Genomic DNA, 10,517 nt, shown 5'->3' with positions numbered 1-10,517 from the left:
ATAAAAGTTTGGGTCGTCATTATTAGGGCCATATAAATTCACAAGAATCAGGTCTTGGTCTATTAACGAGGCTTGTATAATAATAAGTATAATAATAATAATAATATAATATATATTATAATTATATAATAATATAATAATAAGGGATCCAAAACAGTCTTCTGTATACGAAGAGGAACAGACTTATGAACAAGCACTGCAATTCCCCTGGCATGTGATGAAAAAGAGCATGTGATTACTTGACCTGGCCATCTTTTCTTTAAACGGCCTGTTTCATTAGACAGCAGGTGTGTTTCTTGTAAGAAAACTATTTTTGGATGATATTGCTTGAGCCTATTCATAACCTCTTTCACTTTAACTAGTTTCCTTAGGCCTCTAACATTCCAGGAGATTATCTTAAGGTCTAAATTCCTATCTATTTATTAATACTGTGATTATGGCATGGCCCTGTTGAAAACACTTTGCCTTTCCTGTGTGAGAACCTTAAACTTCAACAAAGATAACATTAGAACACTCATAACAACCCAAAAAAACGTAGCCCTCCCCACCCCCTGTGATCTAATTTACACAGATAACCCTCCCCACTTGTAGTGACTTCGTTATGTTCACTGATCCTTTAAAAGGAGCTAGCAAAATAAACAAGCAACAAAAAGTTCTCACTAAACTATATAGGTTGGTTGCTCCAACCCTGTAAATAATATATCATCCAGCTCACCCTCGTGTCAAATGTACACGTGTAAACATCCAAATCAGATTAGCTTGTGCTCAGGATATACAATCTGTAAGCATTGTGGCGATGCTCTTAGTTGTCCCTCTAAGCACTATAGGTGTGTTTAATTTTGTGATGGCTTAGCGTTCATAATGCCAGTCGTTGTTCACCCGTCTTTCTTCTGACAAACCCGCTGAATGAAGACTTCCACTTCCTCTGGTGAGTGGAACAGGTGTCTGCTTCCCTCATGAAAGATCCTCATCTTTGCTGGAAATATAAGTCCGAAGTCCAGGTTCAATTCCCGGAGCTTCTGCTTCACACCGTTATATTGTCTCCGTTGTTTCTGTACCTCCACAGACAGGTCTGGAAAGAACATGACTTGGTGCTCCCGATAAATCACTTTTCCTTTTTGTCGAGCTGCTCTCATTACTCGGACTTTGTCTTGATAGTTAAGAAACTTAATGATAAGTGTGCGCGGGGGGGCGCTCGGGCCCTGTCGTCCGGGGAGCCGGTGTGCACGTTCGATAATGACGGGACTCGGAAACGTGTCCGGTCCGAGGATCTCAGGCAGCCAGGTTTGAAGGAATGCTATCGCGTCTCCCCCTTCAGTTTTCTCGGGCAATCCAATCAGCCGTAGGTTCGATCTTCGGTGTCTGTTTTCGAGGTCATCGAGTTTTAGTGTTAGCTCTTGAACTTTTTTTGAAGGGACTTTTCCTTGCCAGTTAGCGTTGAAATGTCATCTTCAGCTTTGCCAATGCGGGATTCTGCCGACGTTAGCCTCTCTGAAAAAGCACCAATTGCTTCTTTTATCTCTTGGTTAGAAGAGACGACCTCACGCAACTGAACAGAGAAGTCAGCTCTCAATAAGTGGATAGCGGCTAAAATGTTAGCCCCCTCGGCTAGGTGGCCTGCCTTAGCATCCTCTGAGTCTACCTCGCCATCCGCCGAGGTGTGGTCCATGCTAGCATCGTCATCGTCATCGCCACCCGTTGCCGTTGTAATCTGGTTGGCAGTTCTCTTTCTCGGCATTTTATTTCACAACTTGAACAACAAGCTATTATTAAACTAAAGTAGTTGGTTGAGGGTCGTTTTGGCGAGATGGAAATGCTAAATAGGGCATACAGGGTCGGAGCTCAAAAACTTGCCACCTCTCAGGTAGACGCCATAACCGGAAGTCCCGTAAAGGTGTAGACTTGCATGGTCAGCTATCTTTGGCATTTTAGGCTTTACCCTCCAAAACTGTCTCGGCAAGCATGCTGGTGTTTCCTTAAGTCTTCCTGTCTTGAGTCAGTAGCTTGATAATGTGATTCCTGGGATACATGACAATAGGATAATTGGCATCCCTTTCCAGGTGTTTAGTGTTGCGCCAAGGACCCCCAACTCGGATGATCAGGAAATTAATCAATTAGGGCCTTTGCCAGATGGAGCTTATCTGTTGTGATGAAGTCATCTGCGTCATGGGACTAGCGGGAATCTGCCCCGTAAAGGATCTGAACAACCGTTTGGATGAGGTCTTTCCAGGTCAGGCAATTGAGATTAAAGTGCCCTTGACATGGTGCTAATGAAGGCGGACTGCCTGAGCTCACTTACCTCGGGTTCGGTACTGGGGTGAGGCATGACTGGCCACTCATATGAGGGGTTGTGCAGAAAATCTGGGCCTCGAGTCCATCTGTGAGGACATGCCAGGTCCTTTAAATTTAGTCCTCTGGTAATATCGTCTGCCGAATCAGTAAAGATGTGGAGCGGTCTTGTTGAAGCAGGGGTGTCAGCACAGACTGGATTGTAGGATTCAGGAAGCTCCAGGTGAAGCAAGTTCGGGAGTACCTCGTCCCAGCTGAGCCACTGGGCCAGAAAGGTCTGAGGATGTATTGGGTCATCCCAGCCAATGTCTTGATTGCACAAGTACTGAATGAGAACGTTGGCCGGGGTAGTGAATGGCCAAAAGAAACCTATGGAGTCATACTGGCTAGCCAGGATCTTATAGGTCCTCATGGTGGCCTCTGAGGGTTCCAACAGTTACAGTTTGTACCCCAGTGTGTACCTGTGAAAGTTTCATCTTAAGCCCAGGGTTTGCTCTTGGAGGCCACTGCTGCTCCTAGACAGCCATAGCTCGCCGCTTGCTGATCTAGCTTCGGGGGGAAGATTCTCAATGACTAAATGTAGATTGCTCCTCAACTGCCTTACCTCAAAACCATCATAAGAGAGTAGCTTCTGTAGGCTGTCAACCAGGTCTTTAGCTTCTTCTACGGTGCATGTAAGTTGTAGGCAGTTGTCAACATAGTATGACTGTGTCCTCAGGTAAAGCTGGTTCTCAGTGGTCCTGGACATGATGCTGCAGTGCATGGATTGCGCAACATGGACTGAGAGCTGGACCTCCTGGACTGCCTCACGCAGAAGGGTAAGGTATGTTTCCTTACAGACTTTGCAAGGCCGCTTAAGGGTGCAGCGGTCCACAGCATGGTCTCTACCACATCTCCAGCATCTTCTACCCTCCTTAATCCACTTGATGATGGTCAACTTCTTGAATTCTTCCCAGGAGTTGAGGTATTGCTCCTTATTCTTGCAATATGGGCAACAGGGCTTAGGTTTAGCTGTGTGTTTGGCTCTAACCCGCTTTGGTGTGTCTACCTGTTCTTCTTTTGTGAGGAAGATGGATGTTGGTCTCACCTTAGAATGAGTGGTGCTTGGATCCTTGTTGATTGGTTTGGGTACTTTATGCTAGTACAAGGATGCTGCTAGACTGGAGATACGCTTAGCTTGTAACTAAACCTGTAACCAAGTCTCTAGATCCGGGAGAGTGTAGGTTATACTGGTCTCCAGAATGTGGAGACTCAGGCAGTATTCAACAAAGCCATCACGATAAGCACGAGGCATTTTGCTCAGGAGCCGGTCCACGTACGAGCCACAACGTAGCTCATACCCATTCTCCCCTTCTAGGGTCCTCAGCATTCCCACCAAGGACTGAACTGATAGCGGGAAGGTGTCAAAGGCATTGACATCATCAAACTTCAGCGCTTGGCTGTTGAGAATGGTGCCTAGCTCAGAATGAACAAGCTGTCTTGGTTGGGCATACTTTTCTTGCAGTGCCTGCAGAACCGTAATGTATGGTCTCCAGCTGTTGGCATTCAATGTCAGCACGAGTCCTCTTCTATCTGACGTTAAACCTCTTTAAGCTCCATCTCCTTAAGGTTCTCCTCCAGAATGGCGGCATGTACAGCAGATAGAGCAAGAAATGGAGCTGAACCTGCAGAGACTGAGGTCCGCCCACTGGACTTTGAGCCTAAGCTGGATTATCTTCTCTTGGATGTTGTCCTCACTTTGCCACTGCAGTTGCTATTGGAGCAGGGTTGGGCAGGTGGAGGATGATCACATTAACATTAATTCATTTTTGATTCAAAGGTGTTTTCTGAAGAAAAAAAACATTGTCCGCAAATAGTGAGAAGTGATTTTGTATATTGTGATGCATATGATGATGTGATGCGTAATGCATATTGGTGAGACTGCCTATGGGGAAGAGATCAAGCACCTGGCCACCTGGTGCACTGAAAATAACCAGCTCCTCAACACCAATAAAACAAAGGAGCTCATTGTGGACTTCCGAAAAGAGCCAAGAGGCACGCACGACACCATCCACATCAATGGATGAGCGTGTCTCCAGTTTCAAGTTTCTGGGGATCCATATCTCGGCAGACATGTCCTGGTCAACCAACACCTCCTGCCTGGTCAAGAAGGCTCTCCGCAGTCCTAGGAAAAGCCAGAGCCAGTTGTATGTAGACTTTGCGAGAGAGGTGGTGTGCGGCGTGTAAGGTTGCCAATCCTTCTTCTTTGCGTGACCAAATGTTGGTAGAGGGATTTAAAAACTGTACCTGAGCGTCTGGATGATGAGTTTACGCTCACTCAAAAGGTTGTTTTTAGCAAATGTGATACTTCCTCACGTGAAGTACCCCAAGGTGCAGATCTTGTTCTCTTTGCTGTGCGTTATGCAAAGCAAGAATTTCTAGGGTTTAGCCCAGCAGCGCTTGTGTTCGGTCACAACGTGCGTCACCTGTTGAAGGAGAAGCTAGTAGGTGATAATTCTGGTGTAAAGAACATGTTGGATTTTGTATCTTGCTTTAGAGAACGTCTGCACCATGCTGCACGGTTGGCCAAGGAGTCACTCTTGTCATCTCAGGTCAACATGAGACGCATTGACAAGAAGGCAGTCGAGCTACAGTTTGCCGCTGGTGACAAGGTGTTGGTCTTGCTGCCTACAACTGACTCTCCTCTTGCCGCCCGGTTCTCAGGTGGGTATGTGGTGGAAGGTAAAGTTTCAGATACCGGCTATGTTATCCGTATGCCTGAGTTCTTGTCTAAACTTTACCAGCAGCTGTCCTATCTCCCCGTGCTTCTCAAACAGGATGTGATTGGCTTGCTTAGCAGGTATACTAGTATATTAAAAGATGTACCCTCACGTACTAGAGTGGTGGAGCACAACATTAACGTGGGTAATGCTGCTCCCATTTAACAGCTTGCATACGGCTGTCTGCTTGCTAAAAGTGAGGCCATGAGGAATGAGGTTAGCTACTTGGTAGCGAATGGTCTTGCCGAGCCCAGCTATAGTCCCTGGAGTTCATCGTGCATGTTGGCGCCTAAGTCTGATGGAAGTCCTCGCTTCTGTACGGATTTTTGTGAAGTGAATTCTGTTGCTGTGTCAGATTCCTTTCCTTTGCCCCGTATGGATGACTGTGTTGACAGGGTTGGACCAGCTGTGTGTATTTCAAAGCTTGATCTTCTCAAAAGATACTGGCCGGTTCCTTTGACACAGCGGGCTTCTGAAATCTCTGCCTTTGTCACTCCTGATGCATTTATGCAGTACAATATGATGGTGTTCGGCATGAAGAACTCACCTGCCACTTTTCATCTCCTGATGCAACGTGTATTAGGAGATATGTATCTAACTGTGTCTGGATGATGTGGTGGTCTACTCCAGTGAGTGTAGGAGTCACATGTCCAGTCTAGAAACTGTATTTCAACGGCTGGCGGACGCTTCGCTTACCCTTAACTTGGCCAAGTGTGAGTTTGGTAAGGCCACTATCACATACCTTGGTAAGCAGGTTGGCCAAGGGCAGGTCCGGCCTGTGGACGCTAAGGTGGCTGGGGTTGGTATTCTATAGTATTTCACTTCTACTGTAGCCTCGTCCTTCGGGTCTCCGGGACCTGGGGCAGTATTCTATAGTATTTCTTTCTATTCAACCGCAGAATTGGCCATCGGGTCTCTGGGACCCGTCCTGCACTCGACTGTATTTCACTTCTAGCGCGGCCTCGGTCTTCAGTTCTTTTGGACCCAGGCCAGTATTCAATTGTATTCCCCCCACTACCGAAGCCTCAACCTTTTGAGTCTCTACAACCTCTCCTGCATTCGACTGTATTTCACTTCTGCCGCGACCTCAGCCTTCGGGTCTCTGGGATCCGTCCTGCATTCGACTGTATTTTACTTCTACAGCAGCTTTGGTATGAAGGTCTGGGAACCGGACCATTATTCAATCGCATTCCCCCCACTACTGTGGCCTCAGCCATTGAGACTCTGGGACCCGTCCTGTATTTGACGGTATTTTTTCCACTATTGGGCTTCTGCCTCCGTGTCTCTGGGACCTGTCTTCTGACTGACTTCTATCACAGCCTTGGCTTCCTGTCCTGTATTCATTTTTATTTTGTGTTATAGTGCATGAAAGGAGAAAAATAAAAAATAAAACTTGGTTTAATAAATATATTTAGCTCACTCATGCACACACACACACACACACACACATATTTACAGTATAACCCTTGTGTTTTCCATCGGGTCAGACGTTCAGTTTATTTGACTTTTTGCATTGGCATTCTGGTCCCTGGGACCCACATTGGTTTTAATTCATGTCACGTCTACTTCAGTGGTCCTGGCCCTTTGGGTCTGTGGGACCCGGGCCAGTATTCAAAAGTATTTTTCTACTACAGCGGCATTGGCCCTCTGGTCCCTTAGACCCGGGCCAGTATTGAATCGTATCCCCCCCCCCAACTACTGCCCCCTTGGCCTTCAGGTCTCAGGGACCCGTCCTACATTTGATTGCGTATCTCTACTGCCGTGGCCTCGGCCTTCAGGTTTCTGAGACCCGGGCCAGAATACGATTGTAATTGTCTTCCACTTCCTCGCCATCGGTTCGATTGTATTTTGTGTTGTATTGTATGAAAGGGGGAAATAAAATAGAAAAAAAAAGAATGCTTGACCTCGGTCTACTAATTATATTTATCAAACACAGACATAAACACACACACATGCTTGTTAAAGATGCATTAACACACTAATATCCACAGGAATATTTCTGAAGGAATTTCCAAATAGAACAATGCATATGTGTGTCCAGGTTCTGGTAACCTTAGCAACTCATTATGAAATGCTTTGTAAAGCGTAGCAGATCCTCACTTTAGATGGGCTCACACCATGTAGTTAACTAACTAGCAGTAACTCCTTAAGTAGTTATGGAAGTATTTGGAATATATGTTTTAACACCCGTTATTAGTTAAGGCCTATTTATAAGTGGCTTTTAAATCATAACATTTTATTTAAGTCATGAAAAAATGTAGGTCTGTTAATCATTAACTTCCTAGTTTTTCACCAACCTTATACATATAATCCAGAGTACCTAGTTAATAATGGTAAATTACTTAATTTACAAATGGTTCATGCCTCATTTCTGAATTATTGCAAAAACCAACTTATAAACGTTTCACATGGGATAACTTATTATGGTTAAACCATTTACTAAATGTATTTCCAAATGCTTTACTGATTAGAATGAATATAGGAACTCTGCTTTACAAAAGATAAACAAAGACATTACTAATAGTTTGTAAATATGTTATGTTATATGTATTATTATTGTAGATATTATTATTCATGAAGAGATAATCATTTAATTTACAAATGTTTTTGCTATACTTATTAATTGTCAAACTTCTATTTATAAACATTATTTTTGAGAGCCTTATTTACTATGAACAAACCATTCATGAGTGAGTATAAAAATGCTTTATTTATGAGAATTAACACAGGAGCAATGCTTTACAAATGATGAACAAAGCATTTAGTAATAGTTTGCAACTGGTTCATTATGGGAACATGATTTCATTTATAAATGGTTGTTTCATTATCTGTTAATTATAAATCATGTACCTGAGTGTGATAAAAATAAAATTACTAAAACATTATTACAAAAATCCAAACAAAGAACACTGCATAAATCTCCTGTTGGTGATTTAAAGAAAGCCTTTTGCTGAATCATTCAACTCATCCTTGTCGTCTGTGTTTTATTAAAACATAGTTACAGGTTGTCACGTTATATAGATACAGTTAACAAAAGTACTGTCAAATATATCTCATTAACTAAATGTATTTCTTTTATTCATGATAAGCAAAGCTCTTAGTTGCCAGGTAACATGTTAAGTTTCCTTTTCCCCCCAAAGAGTAGAAGTCTACATACGATGCGTATTTTGGACATTTTCAGTCCGTACAGTAACGGGTTAATGAGTGGTTGGCATGTAAGAAAGTACAATGACAGAAAAATACGCAACATATTGGGTAAATAGTTCATATTAAATCTGCTTTGTATAAATTCAAAGAAACCCCCAAAGGAAAAACTCAGCAGGGACAAAAGGTGAGGTGTGCAGGTACTGAGAGCTTTCTGTCTGGTCTGTCTAGAACCAGAAAAACACACTTTAAGGATCCTCATGTAAGAGAAAAGAATTAAGATTATAAGACCAAAGATTACCGTAAATATGTAAACAACTCCAAAAATGTTATTAACAGTTGTATCAGAGCAGGCCAGCTTGACAACACTATAGTTGTCACAGTACACTTTGTTAATGATGTTTCCACACAGCTGTAAAGGAGCAGTCAGAACAGATGCTGTCAAAATATGTTTAAGAAAAGGGTACAACCATGTTAGAGCAATAAGCAGGACAATCTTTAGAGATGTCATAAGAGTGTGATATTGTAGAGGATAACAGATAGCAAGATATCTGTCATAAGACATGATGGCTAAGGTCCAAAATTCTCTACCTCCATAAGAGTGCAAAAAGAAAATCTGCAGGAAACAGAAGGGAGCAGAAACAGTGTGAATGTCCGAGAGGATCTGAACCAGAAGGAATGGAAACAACCCTGTACTACCATACAGTTCATTTACAAACAGGCTGACCAGAAAAAGGTACATAGGTTCATGTAAGCTCCTGTTCACACAGATAACCACAATCAGCAGCACATTGGCACACACTATGAAGACATATAAGGACAAAATCAGCAGGAAATATAAGTATTTAAAACCTCCGGTGTCAAAATAGGCAGAAAGTATGAAATATGAAACCTGTGTAGAGTTGATCATGGTCCTCACCTTGGTTTATAACAATACGACAAATAATTATGTTAACTTTTGTTCTACATTTGTAAAACTATATGTAACTAGTTAGTTATTTGGACTTAAACACCAAGCACACATGAACATGCATCAATGTAGTAATATGAAACATATTCATTATCATGGAAACAGTTTAAACAAACACCCCCAAATGAACCATTTAGTTCAACATAATGTTCAGGTTACACATTAGTAATAAAACATGTGTGACATTGTGTATATTTGAGCTTGTACTTACTGTCATCAGACTGAATCCGTCCTAACTGAGCTGAACTTTTGTTACGACGTCTTTTATCCTTTTTAATAAGGAGGACCCCCCCCCCCAGCAGCAGGATGAGCTCATTATGAAAAGGTCCCATTGAAAGATTCTGTTTGGTTGATATCAGCTAACAGGAAACTTAGTAGAAGTTAATTAGAACAAAACGTCAAGAGAAGAAATGGTTTCCATTAGAGCTGTTCCAAAACCAATATCAGTATCAGAAAAATATCTAATATTCCCCCCGATATATCGGCCATTTGATATTTGATATTGTTAAAGATCATGTTTGATCAATGTCAGCAGAAAAGTCAGCTTTCTAAAGGCATATAGAACATTTCAAGTCTGGAAGGGGAAAAAAAACGTACAGCCTAGTATCACATTATTTTCAATGGCATTACTGTACACGGAGGGCAAGTATCAAGCTTTTATTATATACATTGCTTATGATGATTATACTTTTTAGGTAATAGAATAAAAAAAATTAATTGCTTTTTCAGTCCGCTAGATGGTGCAATTGAGTTTATTTTCCAGTGACATCAGTGTTCATGATAAAGTTGGTAAAAGAAAGATAGTGACATTATAGAAAGAAATAAGGAAAACAGTTTTCATTTAATTAAGATGCATCGCAATTAATCGCAGAATATTGCAATACGTTTATTTTAGTATTGTCTTGTTATAACTGTATCCAGATTTTATCGTTGGGCCCATCTGTAATTTTCAAGACAGTTGAAGAAGAATAATCATGAAGGTAAAAAAAATGTTATCCACTAATATCTAATATTTACTTGTCCTTTGTGATGTGTGCTGTTCAGCTGACCTATCACAGCACACGTTGACCAAGAAGCTGAGTACTCTCTGGATTAGGGGTGTCCTGACTGTAAAAATCCAAATTTCTATTGGACTTTTGATTACATTTCTGATTCAAAGGGGTGTTGTGGAAGTTTCTGTTCAGCGAGGGAGGAATTTGTGATGAAGAAGAGACCTTGTTGAAACAAAAATAAAGACAGGCTGGAGACGGATTAAAAGTTTAGATATTCGGTGAAAGAGTTTAATTATTTTCTCGAGAGAACAATCAAACAAAATGACGAGAATAGCAGTTCACAATGAAACAGAGTAACAAGGT

The 10,517-nt window shown here is 42.1% G+C and overlaps 1 protein-coding gene across 1 annotated transcript; it reads right to left on the bottom strand.

The window, feature by feature from the left end:
- Window positions 1-8,145: 8,145 nt before the first annotated feature.
- On the bottom strand, window positions 8,146-9,102 carry LOC116677858 (olfactory receptor 142-like). The gene has a single exon (XM_032508079.1). It carries the CDS (start codon window positions 9,100-9,102, stop codon window positions 8,146-8,148), a length of 957 nt encoding a protein of 318 aa, XP_032363970.1.
- Window positions 9,103-10,517: the final 1,415 nt, after the last annotated feature.

The sequence above is a fragment of the Etheostoma spectabile genome, unplaced genomic scaffold (assembly GCF_008692095.1).
Source record: "Etheostoma spectabile isolate EspeVRDwgs_2016 unplaced genomic scaffold, UIUC_Espe_1.0 scaffold00006092, whole genome shotgun sequence".
Classification (NCBI taxonomy): domain Eukaryota; kingdom Metazoa; phylum Chordata; class Actinopteri; order Perciformes; family Percidae; genus Etheostoma; species Etheostoma spectabile.
Note: the sequence above shows the minus strand (reverse complement) of the source record. Positions and strands in the feature narration are given on the sequence as shown.